The 16,906-nt window shown below is 41.8% G+C and overlaps 7 protein-coding genes and 1 non-coding gene across 8 annotated transcripts; 5 read left to right on the top strand and 3 right to left on the bottom strand.

Moving 5' to 3' along the window:
- Positions 1 to 12: 12 nt before the first annotated feature.
- Positions 13 to 84, top strand: trnap-ugg (transfer RNA proline (anticodon UGG)). Its single transcript has one exon. It is a non-coding gene; the product is annotated as a tRNA-Pro (tRNA).
- Positions 85 to 6,741: 6,657 nt separating this feature from the next.
- On the bottom strand, positions 6,742 to 7,355 carry LOC131973291 (histone H3). Its single transcript, XM_059335257.1, has one exon. It carries the CDS (start codon positions 7,195 to 7,197, stop codon positions 6,787 to 6,789), a length of 411 nt encoding a protein of 136 aa, XP_059191240.1. The 5' UTR covers positions 7,198 to 7,355; the 3' UTR covers positions 6,742 to 6,786.
- Positions 7,356 to 7,490: 135 nt separating this feature from the next.
- Positions 7,491 to 7,941, top strand: LOC131973298 (histone H2A). The gene has a single exon (XM_059335265.1). It carries the CDS (start codon positions 7,531 to 7,533, stop codon positions 7,912 to 7,914), a length of 384 nt encoding a protein of 127 aa, XP_059191248.1. The 5' UTR covers positions 7,491 to 7,530; the 3' UTR covers positions 7,915 to 7,941.
- Positions 7,942 to 8,934: 993 nt separating this feature from the next.
- On the top strand, positions 8,935 to 9,385 carry LOC131973301 (histone H2B 1/2-like). Its single transcript, XM_059335268.1, has one exon. The coding sequence runs from the start codon at positions 8,971 to 8,973 to the stop codon at positions 9,343 to 9,345; it is 375 nt and encodes a 124-aa protein (XP_059191251.1). The 5' UTR covers positions 8,935 to 8,970; the 3' UTR covers positions 9,346 to 9,385.
- A 1,261-nt stretch (positions 9,386 to 10,646) lies between these two features.
- On the top strand, positions 10,647 to 11,189 carry LOC131973308 (histone H4). Its single transcript, XM_059335276.1, has one exon. The coding sequence runs from the start codon at positions 10,826 to 10,828 to the stop codon at positions 11,135 to 11,137; it is 312 nt and encodes a 103-aa protein (XP_059191259.1). The 5' UTR covers positions 10,647 to 10,825; the 3' UTR covers positions 11,138 to 11,189.
- A 2,943-nt stretch (positions 11,190 to 14,132) lies between these two features.
- LOC131973307 (histone H4) lies at positions 14,133 to 14,484 on the bottom strand. Its single transcript, XM_059335275.1, has one exon. The coding sequence runs from the start codon at positions 14,482 to 14,484 to the stop codon at positions 14,173 to 14,175; it is 312 nt and encodes a 103-aa protein (XP_059191258.1). The 3' UTR covers positions 14,133 to 14,172.
- Positions 14,485 to 15,297: 813 nt separating this feature from the next.
- Positions 15,298 to 15,941, bottom strand: LOC131973294 (histone H2A). Its single transcript, XM_059335260.1, has one exon. The coding sequence runs from the start codon at positions 15,939 to 15,941 to the stop codon at positions 15,558 to 15,560; it is 384 nt and encodes a 127-aa protein (XP_059191243.1). The 3' UTR covers positions 15,298 to 15,557.
- Positions 15,942 to 16,248: 307 nt separating this feature from the next.
- LOC131973292 (histone H3) lies at positions 16,249 to 16,732 on the top strand. Its single transcript, XM_059335258.1, has one exon. The coding sequence runs from the start codon at positions 16,277 to 16,279 to the stop codon at positions 16,685 to 16,687; it is 411 nt and encodes a 136-aa protein (XP_059191241.1). The 5' UTR covers positions 16,249 to 16,276; the 3' UTR covers positions 16,688 to 16,732.
- Positions 16,733 to 16,906: the final 174 nt, after the last annotated feature.

Below are 16,906 nucleotides of genomic sequence, written 5' to 3'. Positions count from 1 at the left end.
CACCTGCACATTGGCTCGTTGGTCTAGGGGTATGATTCTCGCTTTGGGTGCGAGAGGTCCCGGGTTCAAATCCCGGACGAGCCCTTGGCTTTTAATCAAAAGAAAGAAGTTGCAATACCATTACAATAATATGCCATACAGTCAGTTTAGCACATAATAATATAAATACAGTAATATTGTATCATTTTCTGTCACAGTTCCGTAAGACCACTTTAATGGACGATTGTCCCTGTAGTTGGTCATTACCTGCATCCTTCCATCATCTGGAAGTGTCTAGTAGCATCTGTCTTGTCAGGACCGGCAGGGGACAAACCTCTATATTAACATTATTGAGTACCTAATTAATGATTACCACATAATTTAAAAACCTTTAAAATATAATTTGTATTAACGGCTCTTATCATAAAATTTCGCAGATATTATGCTTCAGCACAATTGCACATTGCACATCCTCTGAATGCTCTAGGTCTCTAGGTTGTGGCTGTAAAGTTGCATGAGGCTGTGATTATAGCCAGTATGTAGCCATGTGTGTAAAGAGGAGGCCGGAGAACCTATTTTCATTTAGATAGCGTGACGTCATAGGTCACATGACCGCTTTGAAACTCACCATGAAACATCAAAAAATAGCCTAAATTTGCAGCGTTATTTTGACAACTTGCCGACACAATATCCTGACATATGTATCGCAGATATCTCTATCCATTTTGGCTTCTATGACTCCATCTCTCTATCTCTAGCCACATTATGTTGACCTGTGGTCTGATTTTTAGGTGGAGGCACACCCAAACACAAACATGAGTGCACACAGCTGCTTCTCTTTAGTTTTTTATTTCTTCAATTTCTAACATAATTCTGTACATTTTGTTTGTACATAAGATACATATCACTAACACAGACCAATCTACTTAACAATGCATATTAATTAATCTAAAATAATGAGTCAATATGAGAACAGAGACAAAGAAAAGGGCTTTGATCCTGGACTTAAGCCATAACAATTCCTCATGAAAAGTTAAATGTACTAAATTATAGTAAATCATTTCAAAAGTAAATAAAAAAATCAACATTTGTAATCTAATTTACAGCATAACAACGAAGATAATAAATAATAAAAATACAATTGTAATTTTAAGATTAATCCAAATATTTAATGAACAAAGCTGGACTCTACGGTGGAGTAGTGGTGAGCACTTTCACCTCACAGCAAGAGGGTCACAGGTTTGGTTCCGGCTCTGCAGCTTTTCTGTGTGGAGTTTCATGTTCTCCCCGTGTCAGCGTGGGTTCTCTCCAGGTCCTCCGGGTTCCTCCAACAGTCCAAATGCAGCTTAGATTGGGTCCCTGAACTGAGAGCGTGGTTGTCTGTCTCTATGTTTCTGGCGATCTGTCCATGGTGTACCCGCCTCTCGCCCAATGTCAGCTGGGATTGGCTGCAGTCCTCCGTAAAACCGGATCCGCAGAAGGCAGAAAGGAGAATGATTGAATATAAACACATTTTCCTAACTTAATAAATAAATAATAACATACCAGTATTATATTGATAAAGAAGTGAGATATTCAATCCTAAGAACAATCAAGCAAAAACTGACACAACCTGGCAGTAAAGGTCCCATTAGAGTCCAAAGTCACAGGTCAGATTGGTGGAGTTTGGTGTGTGTATCTGACCTCACTGCCTCCTACGTCAGATACGCTGGAAGTCTGAGTGAGCTCTGAAACGGACTGGCACGCAGGTTTCCTGCCTCCTGGAGTATTGAAGACTGACCGACCATCATAGAGTTCTGCTGACAGCGCCTACACAGTGACACCTGTCACTGTGCAGAACTTCAATGCGGGACTGAGTCTTCCCCTCAGTCCAAAACGCCCGCCAGCAGAGGCTCCGATAGGCCAGGGTTACTACCGGGGAGAATTTTCTAGCTCTCCCAGAAGTGCAGATCTCACTGCTGCAGGCCGCCCCCTAGAAGCTCACTGACCACAGAGCAACTGACATGGAAGGTCAACACCGGCTGGAAAAGGCTGAAGAATCTCACTGTTTCAGACGTCTCCCAGTCAACTTGGTGACTTGCAGGTGTCTAGGCAGGTTAAAGCTAACTTAGTAGCCAGAAGTTAAAGCTAGCAGGAAGCTTTAAAGACAGATTTAGCCTGGCTCTAACCTACCAGTGGTGGAGGAAGCCTTCAGATCTTCCACCACTGAACCTAGACATCTGGACTTAAATCACCAGTACTTACTGGGTGTGTTACATATTTATAAGTTAAATATGTAACACATGACGATGTCAGAAGAGCTTGAAGTTCATCAGCCAGTCAGCCAGATGATGCACCTCCACATCACGGGGGCCCCCAAAGAAACCTGACCACAGTCAAGTGGTTTGCCGCGGCCCGTCTCCAGCTTCAGAGCTGTCCAGGTGTCCTCTGTGGGAGTGTGGGCCATACTGAGGTGAATCTGTACAGGGAGCTCTATTTATGGATGAACTGACACCTCAACATTCTAATGTATTCCATTCCATTCACTATGGTCACATTCCATTCTATTGTGTGTGTGTGTGTGTGTGTGTGTGTGTGTGTGTGTGTGAGATTATTATTGCAGCTTTGGTATTATTCTTTTTTTTTTTTTTTACTTTTTTCTTTCACATGTACATTTCTACATATAAAGACAGGGAAATAGACTGAAGAAAACTGCTGCATTTCTGACTCATCCTTGTTTAATATCCTTTGGTACATTCAACAAAGTGAAATGGTGCAATTCTCATAATGACACATATTTGTGTGAGAAGGTTATCATGTCTGCAATGCTTTCTGTTCTAAGTGTTAGAACAGTGTGTTCTGAGTGACAATATGTGAGAACTGCTGCCAGTGTTAAAGTGGAACGAGCTTATTATGAGACTTATATTAAGTGTTTGGGGGTTTGAGTGAGTTTGGGAGGAGAGATTAAACTGTTCTGCCAAGATGCCTGTTGGTCATGAGAAGTAAAGAGAAATGGCCGATGCTTGTTAGCAGTGAAAAAGAAAGCTGTAATCATCCTGAGGCTGATATCAATCTGTGTCCATGAAAAGAGGTAAAAGAAAGATGATTACAGGATGCTAACGTTAGCAAGCATACCAAAGTATTTCCATCTGAACAGCTGCCCTCAGGCCACGGCATCCATAAATATGCAGCAACAGTATGAGACGGTGCTATCCATGCTGTAACAACAATACGTGGACACAGAGAGCTGCCACTGGTGAAACTCCCTTTAGAGTACCACTGTAGATGTTAGTGGAAAGGCTCAGTTGCTTCATTATTTTTCTTTTGGTGAAATAAGACTGTTGCAGCTGATCTTTTAAATGCAATCTGAAATGTTGTCGATACTTCACCTGAGGCTAACAATGTGAGCTTTCCACCTGTTGTCTATGGAACTAAAAATGGTCACAGAGCTCATGTAAAGCTGCAGCTCACCAAAAAGTTTAATTGTAAATATATTCTGAGTGCATTTACTGGAAACACTTTGAAAACCACAAGTTTCTGTGTATGTCTGTGTTCGAGCTGTGGCATAAACCAAGGTTATTCTGTCTTCAGAGCACATCAGAGCAAGGTTATCATAGTTTTGTTTTCTCATTAGTTTAGTTTTCAAATTCAGTTAGTTTTAATTAGTTATTATTTTTTGGAAAATGCTTAGATTTATTTTAGTTTTTATTAGTTTAAGTGTTAGGTTTTTTTTTTTTGTAATGGGGTATTTGTTGGGTGCCAGATTTGAAAAAGTTACAATAAATGTTGCCTCCATTTCCTATTTTATCAATCTCAGCCCCAACAAGTTTATTAAGTCATAAAACCAGATAGATGAAAAGGTTGCACTCATATTTGTGTTTGGGTGTGCCTCCACCTAAAAATCAGACCACAGGTCGACATAATGTGTCTAGAGATAGAGAGGAAATAGAGAGATGGAGTCATAGAAAATGGATAACGATATCTGCGATACATATGTCAGGATATCGTGTCGGGAAGTTGTCCAAGTTAGGCTATTTTTTTGATGTTTCATTGTGATTTTCAAAGCGGTCATGTGACCTATTACGTCACAGTATCTCAATGAAAATAGGTTCTCAGGGCTGCCACATGTCTCCTATTTACATACATTGGCCTTCTTATGCTGATAACATGCAATTTAAGGGAAAAAAACACATCTTGTGGGATAATGTCAGTCATCAGTAGCCAGTTCATTGCAGTGAGGGCATTGCTGTGACCTCTAGGATAATCACAGCCTCATGAAACTTTACAACCACAAACTACAGACCTAGAGCATTTAGAAGATGTACAATGTGAAATATAATATCTGAGGAATTTTATGATAAGAGCTGTTTATACAAATAATGTCTTAAAGGTTTTTAAATGATTTGGTAATCATTAATAGGTAGTTAATATTGTTAATATAGAGGTTTGTCCCCTGCAGGTCCTGACAGGACAGATGTCACTAGATGATGGAAGGAAGTACTACAACGACAGGGCTAACCTCAGAGGACATGAAGGACAACCGTCCATTAAAGTGGTTACAGAACTGTTGGTTACATGATAACAGATAATATTTTACTGTAATTATATTATTATGTGATAAACTGACTGCATTCCATATAAATGTGCTGGTTTTGTGACTTCCTTCTCTTGATTAAAAGCAAATTTTATCATACCCTAGACCTAGCCTGGGTATACCCAGACTGCCTTGCGCGCTCGAATTTGATTTCGAACCTCCAGGCGGTCTGGAAACGAGGCGATTATCTTAGCCCTGTTTTAGGGATCCAATCACAGAGCGGGGAGGGACGGTGAGACGATGACGCGTACTACTCGGCACTTGGAAGCTTTCCGGATCCAACATGGCTGCTGCGGACGCGAAACTCTCTATAGCTGTAGATGGTGTTTTAAATAGTTTAGAGCGAAAGTTGAATGGCGAAAGGTCTCTCTGGGGGCTCCGCTGTCCCCCGGCTCGGAGCGAGATCACCGGTAGCGGGACTATTAGCGCCGCACGGGCGGTTTCTGCGGCTCGTTGCGCCGAGCCGGTGAGACCGCCGGTCACCGCCGGTGATCTCGCTCCGAATCGGGGGACAGCGGAGCCCCCAGAGACCCGCAGCAGCTTGTTTATTGCCCATAAAATCAGTGGATGTGTGTGGCTGAATGACATGAGGGGGAATAAAGCGTGAAAATAAATAATCTTGCAGAAAGCGAGAACTGGAGAAGCAAAGCAGCAGCAACACTCTCTCACAGACACACACACAACAAACATCCATCTCTGTTGCTCTACTACGTCATCTGGTATAACTGATCTGATTGGCTTAGAGCTACCTACAGACGCTTTGATAGACATTCTAAGCGCCCAATAAACGACTCTGGAGGATCGTAAACCACACCTCCTCTACGGAGAAATACATTGTAGGTGTCCAGACCTAATCTCCAATGAGATTTGGTCTGGTGTTAGCCAGGCTACCCTAGACCAACAAGCCGATATATAGTCAGTTTATCTTCTGCAACAGCTCCCTCTGGTGGTCACAATGATACATACACCTACGGTGCATGACCATAGACTAAAATATGGCATGACATGGTAAACGTGATAAACTGAATTATTTTTTTTCAATAAAGAACTATTGAATAATATCAAACAAATGACAATGATAATATATTATTATATATTATATATTGCTAGAATTGTTAAATAATCTGTTATTCTGCCTCCGTTTTCTGTGCATGGGGATCACTATCTGTGATGACAATATTGGTTTAGAAACTGTGATTACTTTAAATACATATATTCCATTTGCTAAAACTGATAAAGATTCTATAATCATAAAAATATATATTTTATGTTATTATAGAATCTTACATACATTAAAGGTCGCAGTCTCTCTTGGAGGCTTGGATTCGAATCCCACAACTGACAGACTTGTTTTCTTGCGACAGATAACACTGATATACACCTGAAATTCTTTTCTTATTTGTAGATGGAGATTTCTGACACATAAATTCCCATCAAGGCTCCGGCCCTGTGTGGTGTGTTCAGGGCCTTTAAAATATGATTTCATGTCATTATGGTGTCATGTTGTTTGCTCTCAGAGAAGCAAATGTTCAGCCCTTTCAGTACCATGGACAGCTCCACACAATTTGTTTTTCTCTCAACAACATAAGCCTGGCAGATACGTCTTGTACGTCTGTGACGTGGTTCTCCAGTGGGAAACCTCACTGACGCCTCGATGCAAGACAGCTGAGCTTCAGTCTGACCAGAGACAGCTTTACTCATTGAGATTTGTTGAAATATTTCACTGAAAAAACTTTCACGCTACCACAAGGCTTGTAGTTCAAGATACTAACACGGACCATGAAACTGCATTGTACTGTATACATTGTTGCCAGTTTTATATTACTGTGCTAATACTAACTTGTCTAAATTGACATTACTTTTATCTTTCTTGTTAATGGTGCTCGTTTGTATTTATTTATATCTAGTTATTGCATTTCCCCGCTGTGGGCCTAATAAAGGAATATTTAAGCACAGGGGGAAAAAAAAAAAAAAAAAAAAAAAAAAAAAAGGACAGGGGATGCAATTGTACATTGTTGATGCGCTATGCTGAACAAGAATGAAGAAAATGTGGTTTTGGGGTTTATCATTATTTGTATTGTGAATGTGAAAAGGGAAAAAAAAAAAAAAAAAAAAAACTATTATTGACTTGTTAAGGTTGGTGAAACTGGCTGCAGAGGAATGAGCCCTTGAGTTGAGAGTGAGGTGGCTCTTAAAAGAGCCGTTTTGTTGTTATGGTGTGGTAGCGGGTGACTTTAAGCTCTCTCTCCACGGATCCTGCGGGCCAGCTGGATGTCTTTGGGCATGATGGTGACCCTCTTGGCGTGGATGGCGCACAGGTTGGTGTCCTCGAAGAGGCCGACCAGGTAAGCCTCGCTGGACTCCTGCAGAGCCATGACAGCGGAGCTCTGGAAGCGCAGGTCGGTCTTGAAGTCCTGAGCGATTTCTCGGACCAGGCGCTGGAAGGGCAGCTTGCGGATCAGCAGCTCGGTGGATTTCTGGTAGCGACGGATCTCTCTCAGAGCCACGGTACCGGGCCTGTAACGGTGAGGCTTCTTCACGCCGCCGGTGGCCGGGGCGCTCTTACGGGCAGCCTTGGTGGCCAGCTGCTTCCTGGGGGCTTTGCCTCCGGTGGATTTACGGGCGGTCTGCTTGGTTCGTGCCATGACTTCTTCTCTCTCTGATCAGGAGAAATGTGGAGCTGACTGCAGAGACTCGCTGCTCTTAAACTGTGGGACCGGCTGTGAAATGTGACGCTGCTTCAGACCTCCGGCTCCTGATTGGTGAGGGGCTCCTCCTGGAGCTCAGCGCCGCCCAGAGCAGCGACCCCCACCCGGAGCTCCGCTGCCTATTGGGGGGGGAAATAATTTCAAAAAGTCCGCCAAAAAGCAGAGCGGGCCGCTTCAGGACCGCCCCACGCGCTCTGTGGATATATAAAGGAGGGGTCTGTCCACAGGGGCTACAGTTCCTTTGAGTCAAAACTCTAGAAAGCATCAAAAATGAGCGGAAGAGGCAAAACCGGAGGCAAAGCCAGAGCTAAGGCCAAGACCCGCTCCTCTCGGGCCGGGCTCCAGTTCCCAGTCGGTCGTGTCCACAGGCTGCTGCGTAAAGGAAACTATGCGCAGCGTGTGGGAGCCGGCGCCCCCGTCTACCTGGCGGCTGTGCTGGAGTACCTGACCGCTGAGATCCTGGAGCTGGCTGGAAACGCTGCCCGCGACAACAAGAAGACCCGGATCATCCCCCGTCACCTGCAGCTGGCTGTCCGCAACGACGAGGAGCTCAACAAGCTGCTGGGTGGAGTCACCATCGCTCAGGGCGGCGTGCTGCCCAACATCCAGGCTGTTCTGCTGCCCAAGAAGACCGAGAAGGCCGCCAAGAAGTAAAGCTGGAGACCGGCTCACTGCTGGGAACCAGCCCCCAAAAGGCTCTTTTAAGAGCCAAACACAAGCCGATAAAGAGACGTTTCATATCACATTTCACTGATGCACCGAAGCAACAAGTCTTAATATTCATAGTAGTTTTATACAACTGCAGGAAAAGGCTCAACACTTGAAAAACAACTATCCACAGACTCGACGTGTTGAAGGTAAAACTTGAAGGATTACAAGGCAGGAATGCTCATTATGGTAAATAAAAATAAGGAGCCCATCGAGAGAGAAAGTTCTCCCTGTAACTGTGCTGAACATCCAATTAATCTTTCTGTAACTTTACCTATTTGGTTTAAACACGTAAAGTAGACTTATTGATTGTATCCATTTTTAAGTTTGCCTCCTTTATATTTTAACTTAACATTCAATGACTCATTAAGGGCCAATACTTATATTTAACATTATACACTATCTTTAGTAACATCACGCCACAAGGATAAAACTGAATCCACAGAGTCAGCTTTCCAGTGATACCCAGTTTATGAATCTCAAATCATGTTTAGGGATCTCAGTATGCACAGATGTTCATGCACAGTAAATTAAATAGCAAAATTCTACTGCATGATAAAAATTTGGTTTTTACCCTCAATGTATCAGCATAAAGTATCCATGTCTGTAAAGAGACTTGTGGAAACCCAGAGAGCCTATTTTCGTTAAGATAACATGAGGTCAGAGGTCACATGGCCACGTTGAGAATCTCTATTCCTAGATCATCAGTATTTCACATACTGAACCTTGAAGTGAGGATCATTTAATACTTCCACGTTGTGCTTTTGCTACTTTTCCTTTCCACTTCTGTTCTCTTCTCGATTCTTTACTCTGCATGTTTTCTAACATTGTTTCAACTAGTCATTAGCTGCTCAGACTCTATCTTAGCGCATGCTCAGTGCTGCTCAGAAAGCAGCCAATCCTCTGTCAGCAACAGCACATTGATATTTGCATGGAGTGGGTATAAAGTGACCGGACTGCGGTCAGTGAACTCATCTGATTTGGGACTGATCCGATTGAATCATGCCTGATACCACCGTGAAAGCGCCCAAGAAGGGCTCCAAGAAAGCCGTTTCTAAGGCCGTCACCAAGGGCGGCAAGAAGAGGAGGACCAAGAGGAAGGAGAGCTACGCCATCTACGTGTACAAGGTGCTGAAGCAGGTCCACCCCGACACCGGCATCTCCTCCAAGGCCATGGGCATCATGAACTCGTTTGTCAGCGACATCTTTGAGCGCATCGCCGGTGAGGCCTCCCGTCTGGCTCACTACAACAAACGCTCCACCATCACGTCCAGGGAGATCCAGACCGCCGTCCGCCTGCTGCTGCCCGGGGAGCTGGCCAAGCACGCCGTGTCTGAGGGCACCAAGGCCGTCACCAAGTACACCAGCTCCAAGTAGACTGCTGCTCCACCAGCTACAACACAAAGGCTCTTTTAAGAGCCACACACTTTACCTGAAGAGATTTCTCTTGCCCACGAAAAATATTAGTAATTAATCAAACCTCATGAAGTATTAAATTAACAAATACTCCTGTAGGCTTCAGTTGACTTAAAAACTTCTATGAAAAGTATAGCAAAATGAAGTATTAACGCCTTTTAATGTATTATAATGAATCCTGGTCAGTTCCAATAATCAGCATTTTCTCTGTGCTTGTGCTTGACAAATATGAGTCAAATCAAATAACTCTTGAAGACTTAAATAACCTTAAGGTAAATAAAAGTTCTGGGATGAATAGCTTTTAGATGTCTATCTCCCTACAGCAAACATATTGCTACAACAAAGCTATTAATAATTAATGTGGTAAATATATTTTGTATTCATATGTGTAAATGTCTGGACCACTTGACACTTATTTTTCCCACAATATGTCTTCTTTTGCTTTGATAATCGGGCTTATAACTAATAAAATGTTATGAGGGTTTAGTTGGGAAAAAAAACAAAAAAAACAAAACCTAATACCTTTAAATTGATAACATTTGTTTATTTTCAGCCTACAAAGTAATGAAAGCAATCATCTAAATGTAGTGTAGTAAAATGTACAGTATTACATAAAATGGAAATGTTCAAGAAAGTACACAAAATTGTACTTAAGTACATTACTTGAGTAAATGTATTTCATCATAATTCATAAGCTTTGACAATATCTAGGTTTTCCCTCTTTACAGTGCACAAAGTCTGCATTTCAGAGGAAAACTGTTTTTATTTCAGCACACCTGTCAAAATTGTTTTCTTTTCTAATTATTTTATTATTATTATTATTATTATTGCTCGTGCTTGTGTAGCCTAAGAAAGTAAAAAAAAATGTAAAAAGTAGAAAGCATTTTATTAAAGCGAAACAATACTATAGTAGTAGTAGTAGTAGTAGTAATAGTAGTAGTAGTAGTAATAATAATAATAATAATAATAATAATAATAGTAGTAGTAGTAGTATATTAAACTGTACAATGAGGACTTTAACTTCTTCAGCCCTTATTTTAATCAGACCCACCATTCATCATGCTCTGGGTGATATTCTTTGACTTTTTCTAATGTTTGGGTCATTCTTTAGTAAAAAGAAATTGAATAACAAGTTGAAAACAGATCCTTATGAGGGGCAAACTGGTAAACATAGTGACGGGTAATTATTTGGCCCTAAGACAACACAAGGGTTAAAATTACACAATAAAAGCAACAGTTAATACTACATTGTTAAATATCTACAATCTGTAATATTTATCATCTTTGTTTGTTTTCTGCTATAAAACCTTAATTTGTCTCCGCCCACCGGAACACATGAGTCATCTGTTCTCTTTCACGTCCGCACTTCAGATGTAAATACCGGCGATCAGCCAGATTTAACTTATTCGTTTCTGACGATCTAAACTCAATAGAATAGACAATGTCTGGCCGCGGTAAGGGAGGAAAAGGACTCGGTAAAGGAGGCGCAAAGCGTCACCGGAAGGTTCTCCGTGATAACATCCAGGGGATCACCAAGCCCGCTATCCGCCGTCTGGCTCGCCGTGGTGGAGTGAAGCGGATCTCCGGTCTGATCTACGAGGAGACCCGTGGTGTGTTGAAGGTCTTCCTGGAGAACGTGATCCGTGATGCCGTCACCTACACCGAGCACGCCAAGAGAAAGACGGTGACCGCCATGGATGTGGTTTATGCTCTGAAGAGGCAGGGACGCACTCTGTACGGCTTCGGAGGTTAGACACATCCCGTCTGTTACTGAACAACAAAGGCCCTTTTCAGGGCCGCACAAATGCTCTAGAAAGAAGTGATTTTCCTTCAATGTCATTTTTTTGCTGGGTTTCAGAATGGTGTCTTAAAAAAAAAAAAAAAAAAAAATTAGGCCTACTGTGCTTATTTGTTTGCAATCTTTTAATACTATTTATATGAAATGAATCGTTCTATATATTTTCCTAATAGATTCTTAAAGTTCCAAATCCATAATTGTATCTGATGTGTGACTGACATTAAATAACCAGCTCTTTAATGAGGATGTGGTGGCTCTGAAGAGCCTTTGGGTGATGAGAGTGATGAGCTCACTTCTTCTTGGGTGCTGCCTTCTTACCTTTGGGTCTGGCAGCTTTTTTCTTTGCGGGGCATTTCTTGGCTGCCACCTTCTTCGGGTTTGTAGTTGATACAATGTTAGAAAACATTCAGAGTAAAGAATCAAGAAGAGAACAGAAGTGGGAAGGAAATGTAGCAAAACCACAGCGTGGTAAGTATCAACCTTTCTTCACTTAAAGTTTCAGTATTGATAGAAAAATTGCATGAGGAAACCTTGAAAATTGATAATCTGTCACCAACAGAAAAAACCTCACCATTTTTCTGCGCATTCGTTGATGGGAAATGAAGAGCTGGAGACGTCCAAGTTTCTCAGTTTAACAAAAGTTTTATTACAATACGTCAAAAAATGTGCACTTTACAGAGATCTCCGGGTTCAAAATTAACTCATGTCCCTGAATACAAACAGACGTGTTTCAGTTCGTGAAGTCTGAACCACGACTCCCTCCCTGGAACCCATTAAAATAACCTTACAATTGTTTACAAAACATGCTGGTCGATTTCCTCCAGGAAGTCCAGCCTTCCCCCTCCGCTGATTCGCCAGTCTTCTTTCATACCGTCACACATCAGGCCACCTGGGCAAAACAATCACTGCTACCCAGGACAAGGCCTTGTGGCCTGCTAACAAACTTGTTATGACGAACATACTGCCTTATTATGACCTGCAGAAATATAACAAGAGACAACTATTATTCAATATCTACATGTTCTTTTAAAGGTTAAAAAATATAAGACAGACAATACTATTTTTTGTGATTATAGAATCCTAATTAGTTTAAGCAAATGGAATATATGTCAACAAAGTAATCATAGTTTTCTACATCAATATTAACACACAAACACAATCAATGTATCAAATCATATTGTCTGACTTGCATAGAGATATTTATTACAGTCAAGGTTTGACCTTTGATAGTGACCTGCGTCACTCACAGAGAACAGAGACAGAAGCAGAAATAAAGCATAAAATAATTTACCAATATAGAAAATAATCAATTATTTTAACAGTATGTGAAATACTGATGATTTAGGTTCACCATGCATCACTATTTGATGAACTGAATGAGGCTCAGCTGTCAACTCTTTCTCTAGAACCACACACTGCACCTTGAAGTAAAAATCTGACTATCAGTGATCATATTATGTAGCAAAAGTAAAATCAAGCAATCACTCAATTTGATTTGTCACATTACATCAAACAACTCCAGTCTTTACACTAACAACTTACTAATAGTTGTTATATTAATTAAATTTTAAATTCCGCAAATGATTATCTTTAGTGGGGTTTTCTTCAGTTTTTTCACTTTTAAACTTAGAATACACCAGAAGAACCAAAGATCTGAGATTTAAAAAAAAAAAAAAAAACATAGACAGGACCATTGTCTATAATAATATGTCACTTAATGAGTCTTTTTGTTGGTTGTATTTACAAATTTAAATCGATTACAGGAGGCAAACAAAGATGGATGCAGTCAATAGATGGACTTCGGCTTCGGAGGTTTAACACATCCCATCTGTTAATGAACACTAAAGGCCCTTTTCAGGGCAGCACAAATACTCTAGAAAGAGATGATTTCCACATTTTGACTTGAAAGTGTCGTTCTCTGGTGTTTCCTTAATAGATGAACAAGAAGCTAATAATCTAGTGAGAGTTAACCAGGAGTGTTGTACAGCTGGACATATCCATGAAAACTAAAAAAAAGTTTTAGTGTTCACCCTATTATTTTACTCCCCATGTTCTATGTAATAGTAGTTTGTGGCATTTTTTCCCCTATTTATTAATGTGATCGATCTGTTTTAAAGACATAAGTCATAGGCCGACACGACTAAGTCTGTTTATAAACTCCAGTTTCAAGCAGCAACATTTGCGCCTCTAACGTTTCAGTTCAATAAATCCTTCAGAGGTAGAAACAGTCGTATAAAAAGTGAGGCTGTCCGGACTATAAATAAGCCTACAATGTAAATAATTTACTGTAATTTTTACAGTAACTTATTGGCAGCAATTAACAAGTAGCTTACTGTAATTATTATTTACAGTACTGTTTTTATACTGAAAAATAAACACCGATTTTAGTTTGATTTACAATACTGGTTTCTTTACTGTAAAACAGTAAAACAATTAAAGACTATTATTACACTATTTTATTTCTTAGTTCAAAGTACTGATTTGTTTTACTGTAATTGTAACTAACATTTCGCCACATGAAGAAAAAAAATATATTTTTACCACGTTAATTATTAATATCTTTATTGTAGCAATGTGTTTGCTGTAGGGGAAATACTACACTTTAAATTCAAGGAGTAAAATAGACATTAAAAGCAATTCATCCTACAACCAACTGAATCAGCCTTTTATTTACCATTAGGTTAACAGTCTTCATGGAGTTATTTAATTTTGAGTCATGTCAAGCACAAAGAAAATGCTGAATATTGGATAAACTGCCCAGGATTCATTAGAATACAATAAAAACCATAGTACTATATTTTGCTATGCTCGTAATTTAAATTTTGAATTGAGTAAACAGGAAATAAAATGTTTTTGGTAATTCTTACACGAGGTGTAGCCTAAGTAATTAATCCCTTTTTCCTCAAGTTTCAAGGACAATTGGAAAAGCTGTTCAGATGAATTGTGTGGCTCTTAAAAGAGCCTTTGTGTTTGTAGCAGCAGTGTGTTGTTTAACCTCCGAAGCCGTACAGAGTGCGTCCCTGCCTCTTCAGAGCATAAACCACATCCATGGCGGTCACCGTCTTTCTCTTGGCGTGCTCGGTGTAGGTGACGGCATCACGGATCACGTTCTCCAGGAAGACCTTCAACACACCACGGGTCTCCTCGTAGATCAGGCCGGAGATCCGCTTCACTCCACCACGGCGAGCCAGACGGCGGATAGCGGGCTTGGTGATCCCCTGGATGTTATCACGGAGAACCTTCCGGTGACGCTTTGCGCCACCTTTACCGAGTCCTTTTCCTCCCTTACCACGGCCAGACATTTTCTCTTCTACTGAGTTTAGATCGTCAGAAACCAATGAGTTGAATCAGTCTGATCGCCGATATTTACATCTGAAATGCGGACGTGAAAGAGAACAGCTGAGACGTCTCTCGGTGGGCGGAGACAAACTCAGCAGACCTTCATTCTACTCAAGGACAATTTGATTATTGACGACTTTTCTACATGCATTTAGAGAAAAAGAATATATAAATATACAGAAGGTACAGAAAAAAAAAAACAAGGTAACAGCAGGTTAAAATGTATTATAGTTATGTACAAACATTTGCAGGTTACTTACAGGTAGATAATTAGTGAAACTAATAGAGGCCTTGTTCATTCCAACATGTTTTTAACATCTGCCTACATCATGCATGTCATTTAAAAAAAATAATGTTGATATTATTCTGTGCTTTTAACATTCTCTGTAACTGTCTTCTACCGGTGTAGTTATATAATATTTTTTATAAGGAAGAGGATGAGGGCAGTATAGGAGAAAAAAATAATTGTATAGTCTGGTAATTAATCTACTGGTGAAGCCATTGCCTAGACTGAGGAAGTTACATTCATAATTTCTTTTTTAAATCAAAAGAGAAAATGAGAGATTGAAGCTGGACGCAGACAGCTGTTGCTGAGACCTGAGAGTGTAATGAAAGTTTATAATTTTTTTTATTAAGGAGCTGGAGGGGAAATAAATACAATAGTATTAATCTGTATAGGTCTTCTAAAGTCATTTGTTGCTTTATGTGTGGAGGTGGTCTATTGGGTGAAGCACTGTTATAGTTTACAAAAGTCTTAATGATTTATCTGTAAATAAATCTGGATCATCAGAAGACAGGGATCAAATAGAGCAACCCAACAGTAGAGACAGCCAGTTTAGTTAATTGTGAACATCTTTTTCCATCTGCATCGTTACGATGATTAATAAACACCTTCAAGTGTTTGTTATTTAAATCAGTCTGTAATATTTGTATATGGCAGAATACTTCAATTAATGTTTAGAAACAGCTTTTTAAATCAGAAGTGGTTGGCTCTTAAAAGAGCCTTTGTGGTGTTTTAGTCAGAGAGAGTCCAGCTTTACTTCTTGGCGGCCTTCTCGGTCTTCTTGGGCAGCAGAACAGCCTGGATGTTGGGCAGCACGCCGCCCTGAGCGATGGTGACTCCACCCAGCAGCTTGTTGAGCTCCTCGTCGTTGCGGACAGCCAGCTGCAGGTGACGGGGGATGATCCGGGTCTTCTTGTTGTCGCGGGCAGCGTTTCCAGCCAGCTCCAGGATCTCAGCGGTCAGGTACTCCAGCACAGCCGCCAGGTAGACCGGAGCTCCAGCACCGACACGCTGAGCGTAGTTTCCCTTTCTCAGCAGCCTGTGGACACGACCGACTGGGAACTGGAGCCCGGCCCGAGAGGAGCGGGTCTTGGCCTTAGCTCTGGCTTTGCCTCCGGTTTTGCCTCTTCCGCTCATTTTTGATGCTTTCTAGAGTTTTGACTCAAAGAAACTGTAGCCCCTGTGGACAGACCCCTCCTTTATATATCCACAGAGCGCGTGGGGCGGTCCTGAAGCGGCCAGCTCTGCTTTTTTGGCGGACTTTTTGAAATTATTTCCCCCCCCAATAGGGCAGCGGAGCTCCGGGTGGGGGTCGCTGCTCTGGGCGGCGCTGAGCTCCAGGAGGAGCCCCTCACCAATCAGGAGCCGGAGGTCTGAAGCAGCGTCACATTTCACAGCCGGTCCCACAGTTTAAGAGCAGCGAGTCTCTGCAGTCAGCTCCACATTTCTCCTGATCAGAGAGAGAAGAAGTCATGGCGAGAACCAAGCAGACCGCCCGTAAATCCACCGGAGGCAAAGCCCCCAGGAAGCAGCTGGCCACCAAGGCTGCCCGTAAGAGCGCCCCGGCCACCGGCGGCGTGAAGAAGCCTCACCGTTACAGGCCCGGTACCGTGGCTCTGAGAGAGATCCGTCGCTACCAGAAATCCACCGAGCTGCTGATCCGCAAGCTGCCCTTCCAGCGCCTGGTCCGAGAAATCGCTCAGGACTTCAAGACCGACCTGCGCTTCCAGAGCTCCGCTGTCATGGCTCTGCAGGAGTCCAGCGAGGCTTACCTGGTCGGCCTGTTTGAGGACACCAACCTGTGCGCCATCCACGCCAAGAGGGTCACCATCATGCCCAAAGACATCCAGCTGGCCCGCAGGATCCGTGGAGAGAGAGCTTAAAGTCACCCGCTACCACACCATAACAACAAAACGGCTCTTTTAAGAGCCACCTCACTCTCAACTCAAGGGCTCATTCCTCTGCAGCCAGCTTCACCAACCTTAACAAGTCAATATTTTTTTTCCTTTTCACATTTACAATACAAATAATGACAAACCACCACCACTTCCCAATGAAAAGGCAAATAAAACGGCCACAGCAAGTAAGTAGTCAAGCACACT

The sequence above is a fragment of the Centropristis striata genome, chromosome 6, assembly GCF_030273125.1.
Source record: "Centropristis striata isolate RG_2023a ecotype Rhode Island chromosome 6, C.striata_1.0, whole genome shotgun sequence".
In the NCBI taxonomy this organism is placed as follows: Eukaryota; Metazoa; Chordata; class Actinopteri; order Perciformes; family Serranidae; genus Centropristis; species Centropristis striata.
The sequence above is the reverse complement of the archived record's forward strand: the minus strand, read 5'-3'. Positions and strand labels throughout refer to the sequence as shown.

What these genes read in the sequence shown, in the direction of transcription:
- LOC131973291 (XM_059335257.1), bottom strand. Translation starts at nt 7,197, where the DNA reads ATGGCACGAACCAAGCAGACCGCCCGTAAATCCACCGGAGGCAAAGCC.
- LOC131973298 (XM_059335265.1), top strand. Translation starts at nt 7,531, where the DNA reads ATGAGCGGAAGAGGCAAAACCGGAGGCAAAGCCAGAGCTAAGGCCAAG.
- LOC131973301 (XM_059335268.1), top strand. Translation starts at nt 8,971, where the DNA reads ATGCCTGATACCACCGTGAAAGCGCCCAAGAAGGGCTCCAAGAAAGCC.
- LOC131973308 (XM_059335276.1), top strand. Translation starts at nt 10,826, where the DNA reads ATGTCTGGCCGCGGTAAGGGAGGAAAAGGACTCGGTAAAGGAGGCGCA.
- LOC131973307 (XM_059335275.1), bottom strand. Translation starts at nt 14,484, where the DNA reads ATGTCTGGCCGTGGTAAGGGAGGAAAAGGACTCGGTAAAGGTGGCGCA.
- LOC131973294 (XM_059335260.1), bottom strand. Translation starts at nt 15,941, where the DNA reads ATGAGCGGAAGAGGCAAAACCGGAGGCAAAGCCAGAGCTAAGGCCAAG.
- LOC131973292 (XM_059335258.1), top strand. Translation starts at nt 16,277, where the DNA reads ATGGCGAGAACCAAGCAGACCGCCCGTAAATCCACCGGAGGCAAAGCC.